The following is a 20857-nucleotide window of genomic DNA, read 5'->3' on the forward strand; positions in this document are numbered from 1 at the left end:
TACATATGTTAACTATATCCAAACCTCAACTGATTTCAATATAATTTGGCAATTTTTGCTGGTGCCAGATTTTGTCTCTCTCGCTTTGGGTGCATCAAATATGTGAAATCGGCTGAGTATATATTTGGGAGCTATAATCACATCTGAGCGTATTTGAATATAATTTGTCAAATTTATTTTTGTACCAAATTTAGCCACTCATGCCGAATTTCGTTGGAATCGGAAATACGTATCGTGTTTTGTGCATGAAATATGTGAAATCGGCGGAAAATATATATGGGAGCTATATCCAAATGTGAACCGATTTTAATATAATTTGACTAATTTATTTTCTAATCAAAATCCCGTTACATATTCCAAATTTCTTTGGAATCGAACATACATATCGTGTATGGTGCATAAAATACATGAAATCGGTCGAAGATATATATGAGAGCTATATCCAAATCTGAACCGATTGTTAGCGGGAGAATCAAATTCTAGAACTTGTTTGTTCGTTTGTCAGTTTAATTCTAATTTTATTGAACAAAATGTATTACTTAAGTGCTAGTACACAACAGAAATCTTAGGGGGGTTTAATCTTATGCATCTACTTAAGGCTACAAACACTTGACATTTCTAATTCTATGCATAGGCCTAATGCAACACACAATTGCTGTGATCTATATTTACTCCCCAGCTGAGCGCATGTTTATGGGAGAATATTCTTTATTATCAATGCGTCTCCAGCAGCATGAAGTGTTATCATCCCTTATGCTCTTATCTTTCATGCACACACATTTACAAGTACTCTAGAATGTTGGGTTAAAATTACATAAACATTTTATAGCCTAAATCACTTAACGATCTAATTTATTGCAGCAGTCTTTCATGTTCATAGTTTTATGAACATTTTCCCGGGCGGCAAATAATTTATTTAGACATCCTGGCCTCGGGGAAATTGAATTTCGGTTATGCGTTTTAATTTTTTCTGTCTTCTTATAAATAAAATAATTAGAATTATTATTACTATAATTACTAAAATAAAAGCTACGTGTGATGAGATGTGATGGAACTTCAAGCCTCGCAATTCCACATTTTCTTTCTTCAACTTGTCCACGAATTTCTTTAGCTCGTCAATTTCTTGATGATGATTGATAAGTATATTTCCAAGGGGTTTGATTGATTCTTTTTCGTCCGGACTTACATCCTTCAAAAGAAACGAATGGAATTCTGTGTTTATCTCGTTATGAACTCTATGCACAGCTACCAACGTTACTTTACCGATCCTCGCTGTACAGTCTGCATCCAGCGTGAGAATTCCTTGCTTTGGAAGTTCCATAATCGTCTGTTGTTTGTGAGAGCATTGCAAATGAGCTGTTGTACTTGAAAAGGTTTTAAAAAGCCAATTGCCATTTCGTTTCAATGGCATCCAATAAGGCATTCGTTCCACTTCGTCATAGGCGCAGTTTAGTTTTATGTGCGGTCTCAGAGGAGATAATTCACAATTATTTGTAGTTGCATCTCTCCATGGAAAATTCTCTTCGCACATTATCTCCTTACCCAACGTCTCTTTGCACTCATTCAGCATAGGCTGTGTTAAGAAATGAAAAGAATCCAGCTCAAAATTATATACAATGTACGGGGAATTCACCCGGGCTATCAATATCGTATTTCCTTCTTCAAATGGTATCGGAATTACTTTGTAAAACTGGGATGACTGCCGATTGAACAGCGGTATTTTTATATTAATTACCAGTTGGGACCCCACAAACGATCCGTGGCACGTCATCAAATGTAAGATCTCTTTTAATTCCATTCCTGTACGCTTTCCTGGCAGTACATATTTTTCAGGCAGAGCATCTCGTATTTTTACTATCTCTGCTTGTAATTGTTTGGGTGTTATCAGGACGGGATGAAACTTACCGCTGTTTACATCAATTAATGCATCAACAACTTCTTTTTGGACTTCGTCACATTCTTCCAAAAGCTCATGAATTTGTTTTGCTATTATAAAGAATCGTATGGATTCTCTATACACGAAGTAATTCTCATTCATTGTAGCACTTATGTTCTCAATTTTGCCTTTGATATCCGAAAAGTGCGAATTCACTTCCTCTGTGGTTTTCCTTAAAAGATTTACTGTAGCGTCGACTACAGATGTCTGTTGTTTTGCTAACTTCTTCAAATCCTTTTGGTTGGCTAATAGATTTTTCATATTGCTCTCCATAGCTACTCGATCGTCATCGTCCATTATCCCAAATGCCCAGTGTTGAAACGAACCTACAAATTTCAACGGAGCTCCTCTTTTTTGACGATTGTCTTCTCTGAGGAATAATCGATTGTTGGTCTTTATCTTATTAATCTTGAGTTCCATATTGTTAATCGTGGACCAACACTGCTCCTCAAAAGTTTGAAGTCGTGGGCATAAGCTTTTTGATGTTTTCAGCAATTCGGAAGCCAGGTCTAATGTTTCTAAATATGGTTTCAGCTCAAAGTACACAACCATATTCCATGATGAGGAAACCATGTGAATTTGAGACATGGGATCCAAATATACCGCAGCCGAACTATTCAGTTCATGTACAGATGATGCCTTGGTAGATATTAGTAAAAATAAGTTCAGCATCATTGCCCACGTTATTGGTTGTTTCCTTATTTTTCGCTCACATCTTGTCATATTAGTATGTGTAATTTCCGCCTGTTTTTCCTGTCTGGGCAATTCTTCAGATTCCTCGTCCATATGCTCCAATGGACATAATTTGTTAATTGGCCTCTTTATCACGCCGTCTTGTGTTTTAACTGTCACAATCCTTACAACTCCGTCCTTCCCTGGATGGACTTCTACCACCTTGGCCAGTGGCCATCGCGCCGCGTGCGTTTCTTCGTTTTTCAATATCACCACATTGCCTATTTCCACATTATTATTTTGTTTCTTCCATTTCATTCGGTTTTGTAATGTGGTTAGATACTCCTCTTTCCATCTGCTCCAAAAATGACTTTTAATTCGTTGTAGCAGTTTCCATCTATTAAGACATCCTAAGTTACCTTCATCGATAGTCGCCGGTGATTCTAACATCGGACGCCCAATTAAGAAATGTCCAGGTGTTAAAGTGTCAATATATTCTGTACCGCTTCCAAGTTCATGTAGCGGCCTCGAATTTAATACTGCTTCAATCTGAGATAGCACCGTACTCAACTCCTCGTAAGTCAATTTCGTATCACCAATTATTCTTTTTAGGTGATATTTCATGGACTTCACTGCTGCTTCCCAAATTCCTCCAACGTGAGGAGCTGCCGGCGGAATGAAATGCCAACTTATTTTTTCATTTTCCAAAATGGGAGCTAACTTCGTGTTGTTTTTAACGGCATCCAAAAAGTCTCTGTCAAGCTGCCTTGCTGCCCCTACGAAGTTCGTTCCGTTGTCTGAATATAAGTCGGTTGATTTTCCTCTTCTCGCGAAAAATCGCCTTAGCGCCGCCAGAAATGCTTCCGTTGTAAGTCCGCTGACAGCTTCCAAATGAACCGCCTTAGTTACCATGCATACGAACACCGCTACGTAACCCTTCATAGCCTTCACTCCTCTTGTTTTGGAGCACCGTATTTGTAGCGGACCCGCATAATCAATGCCACAGTGTTGAAAGGGTTGATTTATACTGACACGGTAAGCTGGTAAATTTCCCATCAATTGATTTCGCACTTCACCTCTAAAGCGCGTACATCTTGGACAACACCTAATGCAAAGTTTTATCCTATTTTTAGCTCCAATAATCCAATATTTTCGTCTTAGTATATTTTCCATAAGTCGATTTCCTCCATGCATCGTTTGAATATGACAATTTCGAATGATATTTCCCGCTAATCTTGACTTTTGAATAATTATTGGATGCTTTTGGTTATAGTTCAGCTCTGACAAAGCAAGTCTTCCACCAACCCGCATTATGCCATTTCGATCCAACTGTGGATGTAGTGAAGCTATTTTACTTTGATGATCCACCGTTCCCAATGTCTTCAATTTCCTTAGTTCCACTGGCCATTCTCTTTCTTGATGTAGTTTTATTATCTCCATCTCTGCTTCTTCCAACTCTTTTGCCGTCAAATGCTCATTTACTGCTCGCTTCTTTTTTAGCCCTTTTATAAAACGCAGTAGATAAGCCATTACACGTATCTGTTTCTTAAATGACGAATACTTCATCATACTTTCATATAAGTGGTTTTCAGTCGAAAACTTTACTGTTGTTGCTACTGTTTGATTTATGTTGCTTTTTGGCCAATCTTGTTCATCTTTTTTCAGCCATTCGGGGCCTTCCCACCACAATGTATTGTTTGTCAAAGTCTCCGGTGGGACACCCCTTGAACCCATATCTGCTGGATTCTCCTTTGACTTGACGTAGCCCCATTTCGCTTCGGGTATTCTCTCCAAAATATCCATCACCCTTGTTTTTATGAACTTATCCTTGTTTTTGGAGTTGTGAATCCATGCCAAGGAAATCATGGAATCACTCCAAGCAAAAGTTGGTGTTGCTGACTTCAATACTCCTTTGATCTTCTGTAGTAGTTTAGCCAATAGATGTGTTGCACAAAGTTCCAGCTTTGGAAGCGTCTTCCTATTTTTTACTGGATTTACCTTACTTTTTGCAGCCACTATGGTCACCTGCGAATTTACCTTAAGGTATACGACTGCTGCATAAGCCTTCTCGGAAGCATCTGCAAACCCATGTAACTGTGCAGTTTTGTCTTCCAATATTCCAAACCATCTTGGAATCCTTAAATTTTCTAAAGCAGGCAGACTGTATGTAAACTGCCGCCAATCTCCACTCAATTTCTCCTCCAATGGCACATCCCATTCTATTTGTTGTATCCATAACTGCTGTATAAATAGTTTTGCTGTTACCGTGACTGGCGTCAGCCAACCTAATGGATCGAATATTTGTGCCAGTCTTGACAATGCTATTCGTTTTGTCAACTTGTCTTCTTTTTTAATTTGCATACTAAATGTAAAGCAATCGATCTGTGGATTCCATTGTAATCCCAATGTTTTCAAGCATTCATCTTCTTCTATTCTCAGCACTTCATTTTCTTCATTCAATTTCACCGCACTCAATACTTCAGGAGAGTTTGATATCCATTTTCTTAAATGAAACCCATAATCCTCCAGTTGCAGCGTTATCTTCTTCTGCACCTCCCTGCATTCTTGTTTTGTATTCGCTCCTGTTAAAAGGTCGTCCATGTAGAAATCTTCTTTGATCCTCTGAGCGATTTCTTGATTCTGGCACCTATTTCCAATTTCTATGAGCGATCTTACAGCCAGAAATGGTGCTGATGCAGTGCCATATGTTACCGTAGTAAGTTTATATTGTTGGATAGGCTCCGACGGATTACTCCTCCACAACACATGTTGGTATTCCTGGTCTTCTTTTTCAACTTTAATCTGACGAAACATTTTCTCCACATCAGCTGAGATGACAAACTTCCACGATCTCCACTTTGTTACAATGTCAAATATATCTTTTTGAAGCCTTGGTCCCACGTGAAGTATGTCATTCAGCGACTTCCCATTTGAAGTTGTCGATGAAGCATCAAATACCACTCTAACTTTTGTGGTTAGACTTGTTTCACGTACCACTGCTTGGTGCGGCATATAATACAAAGCCTTCTTACTTGGATCCACCTTTACCATTTGGCCCATGGATATGAGCTCGTTCATTGTTTTCTCGTACTCTGACTTTAATTCCGCATTATTTTCTAATCTTTTTTCCAAGTTTATAAACCTCGCCATGGCTCTTTTATATGAATCTCCCAAATCTTTTTCTTCAATTAACGGCAAACGCACGACAAATCTTCCTGAATTGTCTCGGCGTGTTGTGTCTTCATATAACTTAAGGCAGTATTCGTCTTCTTCGGTCGTTTTTTCATCTTCTATTTCCTCTATTTCCCAGAACCTCTCAATTGTTGTTGTTGCTGCCGATTTCTTTATGTTCAATCCAGGATTTACTACTACTGTTCCAGATAAAATCCAACCCAACTTCGTATTTTGTCCCACAATTTGCTCATCGTGGCGAACTCCTTCTTCCAATATTTGTGAGTAAAGATCGGCTCCAATGACTAAATCGATTCTTTCCGGGCTGTTGAAATTTGGATCTGCCAAATTTACATTTCTCCATTTATCCACGTCATATTGAAACCTTCTGTCGGGATGTGCTGATGCAAGTGCTGGAAGGACTAGTGCTTCTGCCTTAATCATTATGTTGCTCAAAAATCTGGGTCGTAGTTCCAGTGCAACTTTAGATTTCGCCACGCCAACTAGGGTCTCTCCTAGACCTTGTAACCTCACTTCTGTCTTCTTCCTTGGTAGCTGCAACAGTTGAGCCGCGTCCTCTGATATGGATGTAATTTGTGATCCTTGGTCTATCAGCGCTTTGACTGTTACAAATTCTCCATGCAGTGATTTTATACGAACTTGGGCTGTTGCTAGCAGAACATTTGTTGTTGTATTGGTGGTCATTGCTTTCGTATGTCCTCTTCGCTCTAAATGCATCACTGTGATGTGATTCATTCCACACTTCTGGCATTTAATTTCATTGTAACATTTTTTATCCTTGTTGTGGCTTAAGCATCTGAGGCAGACCTGTGCTGATCTTGCCCAATTGTATCTTTCATTCGAAGATAACGCCGAAAATTTTCTGCACCATGCGATATCATGTCCGCTCATTTTACAGAACTTACATTGTTTTAATTCCGCTACCACTGCTGATTTTTCTTGGAGTTTGTACAGTCCTATGTTATTGTGTTTTCTGCCTACTGAAGCTTCCAAGGCTTGAAACTGCTGCTCCAGGAAGTCCATCACATCCTCAAGTTTTTGGATGTCCTTGGATTTCTTTACATTCTGCTCATAAAGAATAAGCCCATCCTTATCCAGTTTCCGTATAATTATTCGGGCTAAAATGGGATCCGCTTGCTCTAGGGGAATATCCATTGCTTTCAACGCCTGAATACTTTCATTTACATTGTCCAGCAAATTTCTTATGCTTATTGCTGACAGGCTGTTGATGTTTTGATGGTCCAGTATTCTATCTACCAATTTAGTGAATAAAATTCTCCTGTTGCCATATCTTTTTTCCAGTAATTCCCATGCTGCTTCATAATTTGCCTCGGTCACTTGAAGATGTTGCACCAAGCGAAATGCCTCTCCTTTTAGATTTGTCTTGAGGTAGTACAGTTTTTGAACTTTTGATAATTTGGAGTTTTCATCAATCATCTTTTTAAATAAATCGTGAAATGAACTCCACTCTTCCACATGACCACTAAAGGATGGTATTTGAACTCTTTTTAGTTCTACTTCCAGTGACTCCTCTTTAAGACCATCTATCCTTCTTATCATATCCTGCATTTTGCTCTCAAACTTTTCTTCAAATTCGAGATCTACCTCTTCCATTCCATGCACCGTTGAGAGCTCGAGATGCAATTTCCTAATTTCATCCATATGCTTCTCCCACGATGACTTCATGTACTCCAAAGCATATTTTGATAGTCCAGCTAAATCGCATTCAACGGCATCGGCGAGTTTGTTTACTTTTTTCCTGAATTGGTAGATGATTGCGCTTACTTTTATATTCGCCTGATTGCCCATTGGTGACGATTCTATATGGGTTTGTCTTTCTTCCTCATTTTCTCTTTTATTCTTCTCGAACATCAACATAAATTGTTGCATTTGTTGTTGCATCTGTTGTTGCATTTCCTCTTGGAAGGCCTTTAACTGTTGATCGAGCATTAGCCCATGCACTTCGGGCTCTGCTTCTTTTATTACCCTTTGCGGTTCTCGCTCGACCTCTTCTTCCAAACTCGCTAGGAGTTCCTTTGCTTTTCCATAGTTCAAGTTGATGAGATCCCAAACATTTTCTTTGAAATAGGGATCAGTGTTTTCGCCATGCACTCTCAGCATTTCGTGGTTCGTAGTGGCTTCCTTCATTTTGCTTTCCAGGGATCGTAGTGTGTCACCCATGGCTGCTTTCCGAACCATGCCTGCTTGCAGTTTTTCCTTAATCCCAATTACCTCTTTAAGGAGTAGGCTTTGGAGCTTATACAAGTTATGTCTCGACGCCATTTTTCCTTGTTTTGTGAAGCAAGTAAATTTTGTAGTTTTAGCTTCTTTTCTTTTAATGCCCCTGTGGCTTTTTTCAAAATTATTCTGTTTTATTTTTTTGCTTTTGTTGCCCCTATGGCTTTTTTTGATTTTTTCTTTGCCCCTATGGCTTTTTTTGTTTTTTCTTTGCCCCTATGGCTTTTTTTTTGTTTTTTATTTGCCCCTATGGCTTTTTTTTGTTTTGCCCCTATGGCTTTTTTTTTGTTTTTTATTTGCCCCTATGGCTTTTTTTGTTTTGCCCCTATGGCTTTTTTTTCTGTTTTGTTTTTTTTTTACAAAAATATAATTCTCTTTTTTTTTTTTTGAAATATATTTTTGTGGCCGCTGGTTTTTTTTTTTTTTGTCGAAGGACCAATGTTAGCGGGAGAATCAAATTCTAGAACTTGTTTGTTCGTTTGTCAGTTTAATTCTAATTTTATTGAACAAAATGTATTACTTAAGTGCTAGTACACAACAGAAATCTTAGGGGGGTTTAATCTTATGCATCTACTTAAGGCTACAAACACTTGACATTTCTAATTCTATGCATAGGCCTAATGCAACACACAATTGCTGTGATCTATATTTACTCCCCAGCTGAGCGCATGTTTATGGGAGAATATTCTTTATTATCAATGCGTCTCCAGCAGCATGAAGTGTTATCATCCCTTATGCTCTTATCTTTCATGCACACACATTTACAAGTACTCTAGAATGTTGGGTTAAAATTACATAAACATTTTATAGCCTAAATCACTTAACGATCTAATTTATTGCAGCAGTCTTTCATGTTCATAGTTTTATGAACACCGATTTTAATATAATTTGACAAATGTATATTTGTTTTAATTTCCGCTACACATTCCAAATCGGTCGAAAATATATATGGGAGCTATATCCAAATCTGAACCGATTTCAATTTAATTTGACAAATTCATTTTGGCTCCCAATTCCGTTACTTATTTTAAATTTCATTACAATTGGAAATACATGTCGTGTTTGGTCCACCAAATACATGAAATCGGCCGAAAATGTATATGGGAGCTATATCCAAATCTGAACCGATTTCAATATAATTTGGGAAATCAATTTTTTAGATAAAATCTATCACACGTTTCAAATTTCATTGAAATTGGGGATACATAGCGTGTTTGGTGCATCAAATGCTTGAAATCGGCCGAAAATATATATGGGAGTTATATCCAAATCTGAACCGATTTCAATATAATTTGACAAATTTATTTTCGGATTAAATCCCGTCACACATTCCAAATTTCATTGGAATCGAACATTCATATTGTGTTTGAGGCATCAAATGAACGAAATCGGTCGAAAATATATATAGGAGCTATATCCAAATCTGAACCGATTACAATATTATTTGGCAAACTTATTTTTGTTCCAAATTCCGTTACGTATTCCAAATTTGGAGACTGTATCTTCAACCAATCAGTAGATATGTGCATATAAAATCTAAATTTTTGGGAGGTACCTCCGATTCTGATGCTATATCTCCAGTTCCAAGTGGAAACTCAAAAATGTATATAGCCTATGTTACTTTCAGGCGATGTTGCAGTATATATGGAAATTTTCAGGAAAATCTATTCCGCGGTTTTCGAGTCAATAAATTACACACAAACAAACATACAAACATTTTCCTCTTTTATAGATATAGAAGAATTTATATATAAAAATCAATTGTTGTTCGTTGGTAATGGAATCAGTTGAAAACGGCTGGACCGATTGGCATAATTTTTTGTACAAACGTTCAACATACCCCCAGGTAGGTTTTTAAAGAAAACAAGTAAAAAAGCAGTAAGTTCGGCCGGGCCGAACTTTGAATACCCTCCACCATTTGGAACGAATTAGAAAATTTTCAAAAAAAATATAATCCAATAAAAATTCTTTTAAAATCTTTAAAATATCTAATATAGGAAGTTGCCGATATATGGGACCTATAAAGACCAATCTATGTCTGCGTGTAAAGTACTCACAAGGAACTTCGTGTGTTGATTTTCAGACAATACGATTGGAAAATGTGGCTAAAGTCATCAAAATACCGAATATCGCGGGGTACCGTTATATGGGAGCTATACGTTATCGTTAACCTATATAGAGAATTCTCTGTCGGTGGGTAAAGTGCTCACAAAGAACCCCTTGTGTACAAAGAACCCCTTGTGACCATTCCGTTGAAACATATGGCTAAAAACATCAAAATACCGAATATCGGGGGTACCGTTATATGAGGGCTATACAATATCGTGGATCTATATAGATAATTCTCTGCCGAGGTATAAAGTATCTTCAAGGAACTCCTTGTGTGGATTTTCAGACAATTCCGTTAAAAAATGTGGCTAAAATCATCAAAATACCGAATATCGGGGGGTACCGTTACATGGGGGCTATACGATTTTGTGGACCTATATAGATAATTCTCTGCCGAGGTATAAAGTATCCACAAGGAACTCCTTGTGTGGATTTTCAGACAATTCCGTTGAAAAATGTGGCTAAAATCATCAAAATACCGAATATCGGGGGGTACCGTTACATGGGGGCTATACGATTTTGTGGACCTATATAGATAATTCTCTGCCGAGGTATAAAGTATCCACAAGGAACTCCTTGTGTGGATTTTCAGACAATTCCGTTCAAAAGTGTGGGTAAAATCATCAAAATACCGAACATCGGGGGCACCGTTATATGGGGGCTATACGATATTGTGGACTTATATAAACAATTCTCTGCCGAGGTATAAAGTATCCACAAGGAACTCCTTGTGTGGATTTTCAGACAATTCCGTTGAAAATTGTGGCTAAAATCATCAAAATACCGATTATCGGGGGGTACTGTTATATGGGGGCTATACGATATTGTGAATCTATATAGATAATTCTCCGCCGAGGTATAAAGTACCCACAAGGAACTCCTTGTGTGGATTTTCAGACAATTCCGTTGAAAAATGTGGGTAAAATCATCAAAATACCGGATATTGGGGGGCTACCGTTACATGGGGGCTATACGATATTGTGGACCTATATGGATAATTCTCTGCCGAGGTATAAAGTACCCACAAGGAACTCCTTGTGTAGATTTTCAGACATTTCCGTTGAAAAATGTGGGTAAAATCATCAAAATACCGAATATCGGGGGGTACCGTTATATGGGGGCTATACGATATTGTGGACCTATATAGATAATTCTCTGCTGAGGTATAAAGTACCCACAAGGAACTCCTTGTGTGGATTTTCAGACAATTCCGTTCAAAAATGTGGGTAAAATAATCAAAATAGCAAATATCGGGGGTACCGTTATATGGGGGCTATACGATATCGTGGACCGATATTGCCCATCTTCGAACTTGACCTGCCTGCAGACAAAAGAGAGATCTGTGCAAAATTTTAGCTTCCTATCTTAATTCGTTTAGTTGTTGCAAAATGGTCAGGCTTATCCCTTTATTGCTGTTTTTATAAAAACAACGTTTGTTTATTATTGGAGAACGATGGTAATGTTTACCAGGGAGTAAGGCAGGGAATACCTAGGTTTCGGAAAGAGCCACCAATCCTCATCAGTTCGTTTAGACTGTAGCGTGATTACAACAGACGGACAGACGGACGGACAGGCCTAAATCGTCTTAGAATTTTACGCTGATCAAGAATATATATACTTTGTTGGGTCTAAAATGATTATTTCGATGAGTTACAAAAGGAATGACAATGTTAATATACCCTCCATACCTTTTTTGGTGGAGGGTATAAAAATATTGACCGCGCCTACTTTTACGCCCACTATCTTGATTTATCTAAAATCTTTATATTTGCCAGATAATGAAGATATCGGTTTGAAAATTATTACACGAGATACTGTTGACTTCCCCTCCAAACTTAGGGATTTAGTTGGGCTCTAGGGAACTGACCACGCATACTTCTAATCTATCTATATATATCAAATAAACTTGTGTTAATTGCTACGCTTATAACTCAAGAACCGCTGATCTGACTTTAACGATTTACACAAATTCGGAATTGTCTCTTGGCAGAAAAGGATAAAATCCAAAAAATCGCGTAAAAATGTGAAATTTTAAATTTTTCATTTTGACTTTTGAAGTGTACAATAGTAATGTTTTGTTTTGCATGATTTTTTTCCAGTTTGACTTACTATTTCGGAATGTACATTTTTAGTGTTTTTTTTTTTAATTCTAATATGATGTGTAGTCTTTTTGGATGATGATATCAAAATTATTTAACGTGGTCAAACCAAAATTGCTAAAAAAAAAAAACAAAAAAGAGCATTTACATTGCAAAAACTCTAAAATAGGGAAAAACAGAGAACATTTTTTCAATGGAATCAAATTTCAAAATAATAGTAAGGACCAAAAAATGCGAAAAATATGTCAATAAAATATAAAAAAAACATTTTGGCGTGAAATTTTTTCAATTTTGAATCTATATAGAAGTGTACATTTTTTATTGTTTTGAATTCTAAATTAATAATATCAAAAATGAAATAGTACGCAATGCGATGTTAAATGGCGATCTTTCATGTCTGAAATTGGCATTTAGCTTTCAACTCCAGGTCATAACCCCCGAATAAGGGTACAACCCGATTTCAAGTATATCTTACATTTTAACCATATTTTCATACTAATTTCGGCAAATGTTGGTAATTTGGGAAGAAACCATTCTTTTAAAAACTGATCACATTTTGTATAACCGTCATATGATTTAATGAACCGGACATTTGTTTAACCGTCTTTGAATTATACTATGATAAAAGATATGGACATTATGGGGTCTCCAACGCGCAATTTCAATGATAAAACAATAAATTCCCATTATACTTTAAAAACAAGTACAAAAACATTAAGTTCGGACGGGCCAAACTTTTGCCCAAATGTGGCAAAAATCATCAAAATACTGAATATCGGGAAATACGGCTATATGGGTGTTCATAGAAATATGAACATAATTTTTACATTAGTTTAATCTATACATAGACAATGTTCGATCATAAAATATTTTATTGCCGTAGCCATAAATATCGGGAAAACACTTGTGTTGTAAATAAGTGCAGCATAGTTTATGACACTTAATGTGATATGGGGTGCACTGTGATAATGCACTCAGCCGACAGAAGATAAGTGGAGGTTGTTCTAAAAATAAGATACCATAAGATTAATATTGTAGCTTAGCTCTTAAGAAAAATATTTAACCAAATAAAATCAGAATTGAAATAACACCCTAACAAAGCGGTCGTGTTTCTTTTCTCACAGAAAAAGGGATAAAGTTGACAATCGAAGAGGGAGATTGGACTCTATTCTACTTTATATTTGGTCAATCGAGCCTTCACTTTTGTCAAAGTGAAACGAGTTAGCGACCACAAAACGAAAATAGTAGGAGTTTTCCCCCACCAGTGGTAAGAGACTCACTACAAGCAGAAGTAGCTATTCTTCAAAAAAAGAGGAGAATAGCTACCAATAAAAATCCGTTGAGGGATAAAATTATAAAAAGCCATAAGGGCAAAATTTAAACATATATATTTAAAAAAAGACCCACGGGGCAAATTAAAAAAAACATAACATAACAAAAAGAGGACAACAACAGTCCCACATAAAAATATACAATTTTTGAAAAGAGGACATCAAAGTCCCAACTGAAAAAATCAAAAAATCGAAAAAAGCCATGAAGGCAATATAAAAAAGTTTTGAAAAGAGGACAAATAGTCCCATCTAAAGCATTTAAATTAAAAATGAATAAAGAAGTGGAAGAAGATATTACCACTTTGGTAGACTATTTCCAGTTATTAACTTCGACGTCAGCCTTTGAAAAGGTGAAACACGTCGCGGCATGGAAGATACTGGTAGAAAATACATATTACCAGTTACGACGGTACTTGAGGGTACATCACAAATATCTTCCAACCCATATGAAGACATTGTCCTGTGATGTGGATATGTGTATGTTATCAGCAATGAAGCTTTTAGCAACCCGGAGTCGCAATAACACAGACTTGGACATCGATGAAGAAATCGAAGATTCGATGAAACCCTCATTACGATGGACACTCTCGCTGAAATGTGACTATTTGACTTGGGAGGAGCAAGTGGAAGAAAACAGACAACTTAACTATGTCGAAACAAAGGAAGATTACGACAGAGAATTGGAAGATGGTTTGCACGAACAAATGCAAGTCTATGAAAATAATTTACAATCTCTGCAGGGACAAGCAATCGAATTGCGTTCTCAACTATAATCGATAGTGGAAAAAAGTGAAACGATATTGAGAAATGCGAAGGCCCACGAAAAATATCTGCTCGCCAAATCTGAAGAAAGCCGGCGAGCCAAAGATGAACAATTCGAAGAAAAACATCGTGTTCAGAAAGATCAAGTGCGACATCTGAAAATGAAGTTGGAGAAAGTCAATGAAAAATTGGCTAGCTCGGAAAGAGCGCGGCAAGTCTTGGAAGCTGAGAGAGATGACCTGTCCAAGCAACTGTAAGAAAGGGACATAATGCTGTTAATCTAAAACAGATTCGATGTTTAGAAGGAAATATTGTGAAGTGTTTCCCGCCGGCAAGTCCTCATTTCGAGGAACGGGAAGAAGGAGAACATTCTGGTGTCGTGTCAGTGCTGAATGAGGATGACCGTTCTGTTAGAAAAGTAATAAATATTCTTATTGCAGACGAGGAAAAAGAAGAAAAGCTGCCACGCACAGAAGATTCAAAAATTGTCGACGAATGTGATAAATTAGCAGGAAAAGAATGCATCGAGGAAGTAGAAAAAGCCAAAGAAATGTCTCTGGTTCCGTAAGTATATTACCAGAGAGAACTCAATTACAAACAACCAATAACCTTAAGAACGGAAGACGACAAAGCAGAGCGTACCACGGAGCCAATGGTAATCCTTTCCGACGTTGGTAATGACGGTCTGCAGCGATGTACTACTAATTCGGTAGCATGGAAAATGAAGCCGGCAGATAAAGGTGGTGGTATCGGCAAGAGAGGCTGGATAGAAAAGTGGAGCCGTTTCCTGCAAGCGGTCACCTAGGATAATTTATATAGTATAGTATAATTAGTTTTACATCTAAATATTTTTTATATAGTCCTGTTCTATATCCATTTAATTTCTAATACAGTCGACTAAAATATAGGGATTTAAGCCGCCCGGGTGAATGTACAAAATACTTTGTACATACTTTTGAGTGCGGTTGAGGCGCTGGGGAAATCTAGCAATAAACAAATATTCTAAAATTACATATTTCCCAGCCGCCATAAAATACCACATGTGAACAATTCGGTGATCTTGTGTGCTGACGCATACGATAATGTGTGAGATAATAAAGGTTATGACGCACACGCACAGATATCAATGCGCTCAGTAGATGCACAAGACCACTTGAATGAGATGTCAAGCAGCCCTGCAATGTTCTCCATTCAATATTAGAATAGATAAGAACAATTGTGTGGCTGCGACTAGGTTAAGTTAGATTAGTTTCAGTAGTACGTAAGCAACATATTTTAGAAATAAAATCAGAATTGAAATAGCACCCAAACCATTCGGTCGTATTCTTTTCTCGCCCTTTTACAATGGGGCTATACAAAAACGTGGACCTATACATAAAGTGTTTCGCCAAAGGAACTAGAACCCATTATGACCTACAAATACCAATTTTTAGACAAATCCGTGAAAAAATGTCGCAAAAATAATTAAAATACCGAATATCGGGAGGTACCGTTATATGAGGACTGTACCAGAACGTGGACCGATATATCTCATTTTCAATACCAACCATCCTAGACACAATACAAACTGCTCTGCTAAATTTTGGCGCTCTACGTCAAATAATATGGGCTGTATCGTGATTTCAACAGACGGACAGACAGACAGACGGACATCGTTAAATCGACTTAGAATTTTATGCTGATTATGAATATATTACTTTATGGGGTCTACGACGAATATTTAAGGATGTTACAAACGGAATGACAAAGTTAATATACCCTCCTTTCCAAGGTGGAGAGTATAAACATTAAGTTCGGCCGGGCAGAATTATTACTATCATCCATCTGAGGGTAAACGAAACATTTTTATATAAAAGTATCTGAATCCAAGCGTATTTCACTTTAATCTTCATATACCAGTAAGACTGTTTGGATAATGCAGTTAAATAAGTGAATGAGGCCGTTATATGGCGCCATACCAAAACGGGAACCTCTGTGGACAATTTTATACTTCAAGGATTGTCATCTATCAAACCCTCTAAAATACCAAATTTGAAACAATTATACGCGTAAATCGTTATATGTATTAGACAAATCCGATGAGAAATGTGGCAAAAATCATCAAAATACCGAATTTCAAGAGATACCGTTATATGGAGATACCGTTATTATACCAAAACGTGAACCGATACACTGAGGGAAAAATCCCGTTGCGAAATCAAGCACGTATGTTGTCATTTTCGCAACGACCCGTTGTTATATTTTTCAACAACGGCTGTTGGTGAATTGTGCACGAACGTGCTCAAATTGACACCGAGACGTGGTCAACTTTCGGTACCAACAACAGCCGTGCTTAATTTGTCCATTTGTAATATTGGTAATTGCAGCCGATTACACACGAGTAAAAAATGACAACGGTGGTGCATGATTCACACACGGTCGTTGTCAATATGACACCGGTCGTGTATGAATTATGCACCACCACCTGCATAATGATGCACCACCGTTGTTACTTTGTACACCGACGTGCATGAATCGTACACGATCGTTGCCATTTTAGCAACTACCGTGTATGAATCATGCACCACCGTTGTCATTTTTTTTACTCGTGTGCAATCGGCTGCATATTTACCATTTTTTCCGTGTTATTGAAAGAGAAAGGACGCATTGTGCAAAAAATTTATTGAAAATGAATAATAATTCGCAAGATCCTCAAAATATCATTGGTGAGTTGTTAGAAATCGATGGCAATATTGTTGTGGTTCGCGATACAAACCATTGCAGCAGTCAAGATGCGGAAAACAATGAGGACGATTATATGTTAAGGGAGTTCTTAAAAGGAATAAATATGGAGTCGCTTTTTGAACAATTAAAAGGTAAGTAAATAAAAATGAATTTTTCAGTTAATCAGTGTAATTAACAAAGAATTTTCTTTTTTGTTCTTTTAGCATCACATGTAACATTTCGCAGCTTGCAGTACTTGAAAAAAGAAGATTTAAAGGAAGCAGTGCCACCATTGGGACTGCGTGTTGAATTCAGAGAAAAGCTCTTTGCTTGGAAAAAACGAAAGGTACGTATTATTTGTTTTACAGAGTTGAACTCAGTATTAATATTGTCATAACAATAGCTCGGGATTGATGACGAAACTATGTCAGTTCCATCTAAAATAGGTGAATGGTGGAAACGCAACGAGACACCTGCAAGTACTCCTGGTACTCCCGACACTACAGGTTCGAACTGCTCAAAAGCCAAAGGAATTTTGTCAGAGGTAAGGTAAGAGTAATATTTGTGTAAGCATAGTTAATGTAGTTTTTTTATTTAATATAGGATCTAACGGAATTGTTAACACATACCTCGAAGGGGAAACTAGCGCTTGAATGTAGTAGCGTTAATAAGAAATTAAGTGACGAGCAAAGAGATGATATAATTAATATAATTATTGAAGATATTTTAACCAACAATGTTACTCTTTACACTCAAGACTATATGCGCATATTGGATGAAATTTGTTCCGTTTTTCCTCTTGAAAACGAAATGAGGGTAAGATTAACAATATAAACAACGTATCTGATTATGTAGTTTCTTAACTTATAATATGTCTTTATTTTTAGGATTATTATTACATTTCAAGAAAAGGAAAGAACAACGCAAGCGGAAAACTTTATGCCAAGTATAGAAACAAGAAGTCCAAAAGAATAAAGCTTTTGATTTCCGAGCCTAGCACAAGCAAAGCAGCAACTCACACATCTCCTAATTTTTGTAACAAAGATGTTCCCGAAATTGATGAATCAGTTGAAAATTCATTGAAAGCTTCCTTACTAAGAGAATGTAATGATTGGGGATCGATCTGCGAAAAATGGAAAAGATCTTTTAACATACGGCAAAGAGATATAAAAAATTTAAGTAGCCATACATTTCTCCTTGAATGGACGAAGTTGTCCGATGCAAGAGCTTCAGAATTGGTAAGTAGCCATGAGCTATTTATTTGTATATGGATACTAATGTTTCGTTTTAGGTCAACATTGATTTCGATATTATGTATCCACAGAAAGGCAATCTTCTACTTTCTAAATGGGACCAATTTAAGAAAAAAATTTACAATTATTATGGGAAAAATATTCATAACGAACATTGCAAACAACTCTTCGCAAATGTTTTGACGGCAAGCAGCATAGGTAAATTTTAATTCCTGATTTATCATAAACATTAAAAGTAATATTTATTTTATATTTCGGTTGCAGATGCTCAAGATTATATATACGCAATACTGTTGAATTCAGTTTTACCATCACCTGCTAGGTTTAAATGTGGAAACGGTAAATTACGAAAAAAAGTAACAATAGCTGATTCGCAGGAAAGTTTCGTACTGCGACTACCGACAATTAACGATTATAAAAGGCAAATTGATACAGTCACTGAAAAGTATTACAATGCTGGATTAACTATACAGCCATTTATAATTGTGGAGGGTTTGTCCGATTTCAATATAAAAGGTTTTTATGTTTTTTTTAACCACAATTTGTTAAAATTTCAATCGTTCCTCGAATGTTTAGATACATGTTTTAAAATTTTTCATGCACTTTCTTTAAAATATCCAAATGCCTGCCAAATTCCATGGATTTTTATCCAAAAATATTTTTATGAAATTAATACTGTATATGATATAAAATCAGTTAATTTGACTTCACTTATTAATTTCTGCAACAATAATTAAAGTACAATTCAAAATGTATATTTGCTTTCGTTGCCGTAAGCATTTTGATAAGGCAAATCTTTTAATAGCTCATTTGAAAACAGACCATTTAATGTCCACTAAATTTTTAAAAGTACAATGCGTTCAGGACAACTGTAAGCAAACATTTACAAAATTTACGTCATTCAGAATTCATTTAGAAAAACTTCACAAGAATCACACAAAAGCTCCACCAATGGTTAAAGCCATTAATGTGCCAGTTGAAATGTCATCATCAAAAGAAAATGATTATACAAACAGTGAAACTGTTATTAACAACAATACAATAGAAAAGGATTTAAATGTTTTGAAAAAGAAAACCTTATATCTGTCTTTACAATTACATGGTCAAAGCTATATGCCTAGAAATCATGTTATAGAAATACAACATTCTGTTTCAATTCTGCTTTCATCCATTTCATGTACAATTGAAAAATATATAACTGATCATCCAAATTATGAAGACTTAAGGTACTTACTAAACTTTTGTAAAAATCCTTTCGAAGAAACTAGAACGGAATATAGACTTTTAAAAATTTTAAAAGAACTAAACTTTTATGATGATCCAAAGGTTTATGTAATTAGCAATCAAGTCTCGGAAATTGTTATCAGCGGAAATCCCAGTTTAGGTCCAAAGTTATCCAATATTTATATAATGCCACTGAAATTCATGATAAGTGCCCTTTTTAAAATTCCAAATCTCTTAGATTTGACATTAGAAAACTCCAAAAAATTCCTAAATTCACCTGTTTTACAAAATTTTACAAACGGTGAGTTATATAAAACTAAATTATTAAAATATCAGTACAATTTAGTTATTCCCTATGTCCTTTACATGGATGATTTTCAAATTAATAATCCTCTTGGAACCCATACATTTTCCATATGTGGTTGTTATATTAGCTTTCCTTCAATGCCACAGCACTTGTTGTCAAAACTTGATTATATATTAACTGCTGCGTTTATACCATCAAAGGATTTAAAAGAACGTGGAAATGAAGTTTCATTTCACAATCTTGTAGAAGAGTTAAAAATTCTAGAAGAAGGGGTTGAAATTTGTGTTCAACAAAGTGTTCAGAAGGTGCATTTTATTTTAGGTGTAATTATTGGAGATAATTTAGCAGTTAATAGTATTTTAGGCTACGTGCAATCATTTAACTCTAAAAGATTTTGCCGGGTATGTAGAAGAAAAAAGTCCCAAATGCAATTCGACGCAATTCAGCATTTAGATAGTTTAAGAAACCAAGAGAATTACAACTCAAATGTATTGGAAAATAATTTTCAAGAAACAGGTATTAAAAACAAGTGTATCTTCGAATCTTTACCAAATTTTAACGTCACTGAAAATTTTTGTTTTGATATTATGCATGACATTTTCGAGGGCATATGTGTCTACGATATGTCTAATGTAATTCTCGGGCTGATTCAAGAAAATATTGTTACGTTAGATTGTATTAACAGCAGAAAATCTTTATTCCAATTTGGAGAAATTGAAGTGGGAAATAAATCTGGACCACTAGATTTATGTAGATTGAAAAACTATAACTTAAAAATGACAGCTAGTGAAACTATGTGTTTTACTAATTTTTTACCTTTAATGGTAGGCGATTTAATTCCTTTCTCCAACGATCACTGGAAAGTTTTTATAATATTATTACAAATAATCGATTTACTTTTAAGACCAAGTTATATAGAAGACGATTTAATAAAATTGGAAGAATTAATTAGAGATCACCATTCACTTTATATAACATTATACGGTTCGTTAAAACCGAAACACCACTTTCTTGTCCACTATCCCACAGCT

The 20857-nt window shown here is 36.1% G+C and overlaps 2 protein-coding genes across 4 annotated transcripts; one reads left to right on the plus strand and one right to left on the minus strand.

Moving 5' to 3' along the window:
- Positions 1-486: 486 nt before the first annotated feature.
- LOC131804654 (uncharacterized) lies at positions 487-8905 on the minus strand. Of its 2 annotated transcripts, none has more exons than XM_059127712.1 (2): positions 1259-8905; positions 487-1189 (listed from the first exon to the last, which is right to left on the minus strand). In XM_059127712.1, exons 1-2 carry the CDS (start codon positions 8081-8083, stop codon positions 917-919), a joined length of 7098 nt encoding a protein of 2365 aa, XP_058983695.1. In that variant the 5' UTR covers positions 8084-8905; the 3' UTR covers positions 487-916. The 2 variants fall into 2 exon arrangements, with proteins under 2 accessions (XP_058983695.1, XP_058983696.1); XM_059127713.1 differs by having other exon boundaries at positions 1013-1189; positions 1264-8905.
- A 7821-nt stretch (positions 8906-16726) lies between these two features.
- LOC131804661 (uncharacterized) lies at positions 16727-19156 on the plus strand. Of its 2 annotated transcripts, XR_009343209.1 has the most exons (6): positions 16727-17194; positions 17267-17388; positions 17446-17586; positions 17646-18280; positions 18334-18493; positions 18560-19156. XR_009343209.1 is itself a non-coding variant. In XM_059127722.1 (4 exons), exons 1-4 carry the CDS (start codon positions 16891-16893, stop codon positions 17874-17876), a joined length of 798 nt encoding a protein of 265 aa, XP_058983705.1. In that variant the 5' UTR covers positions 16727-16890; the 3' UTR covers positions 17877-18300. The 2 variants fall into 2 exon arrangements, 1 of the variants encoding a protein (XP_058983705.1); XM_059127722.1 differs by lacking the exons at positions 18334-18493; positions 18560-19156 and having other exon boundaries at positions 17646-18300.
- The last annotated feature ends 1701 nt before the right edge of the window (positions 19157-20857 follow it).

The sequence above is a fragment of the Musca domestica genome, unplaced genomic scaffold (assembly GCF_030504385.1).
Source record: "Musca domestica strain aabys unplaced genomic scaffold, Musca_domestica.polishedcontigs.V.1.1 47, whole genome shotgun sequence".
NCBI lineage: Eukaryota > Metazoa > Arthropoda > Insecta > Diptera > Muscidae > Musca > Musca domestica.

What these genes read in the sequence shown, in the direction of transcription:
- LOC131804654 (XM_059127712.1), bottom strand. Translation starts at nt 8,083, where the DNA reads ATGGCGTCGAGACATAACTTGTATAAGCTCCAAAGCCTACTCCTTAAA. An exon ending in GTACAGCGAGGATCGGTAAA is followed by an intron (nt 1,190 to 1,258) that starts GTAACGTTGGTA and finishes TTTCTTTTGAAG; the next exon opens with GATGTAAGTCCGGACGAAAA.
- LOC131804661 (XM_059127722.1), top strand. Translation starts at nt 16,891, where the DNA reads ATGAATCATGCACCACCGTTGTCATTTTTTTTACTCGTGTGCAATCGG. An exon ending in GCTTTTTGAACAATTAAAAG is followed by an intron (nt 17,195 to 17,266) that starts GTAAGTAAATAA and finishes TTGTTCTTTTAG; the next exon opens with CATCACATGTAACATTTCGC. An exon ending in TTGCTTGGAAAAAACGAAAG is followed by an intron (nt 17,389 to 17,445) that starts GTACGTATTATT and finishes TCATAACAATAG; the next exon opens with CTCGGGATTGATGACGAAAC.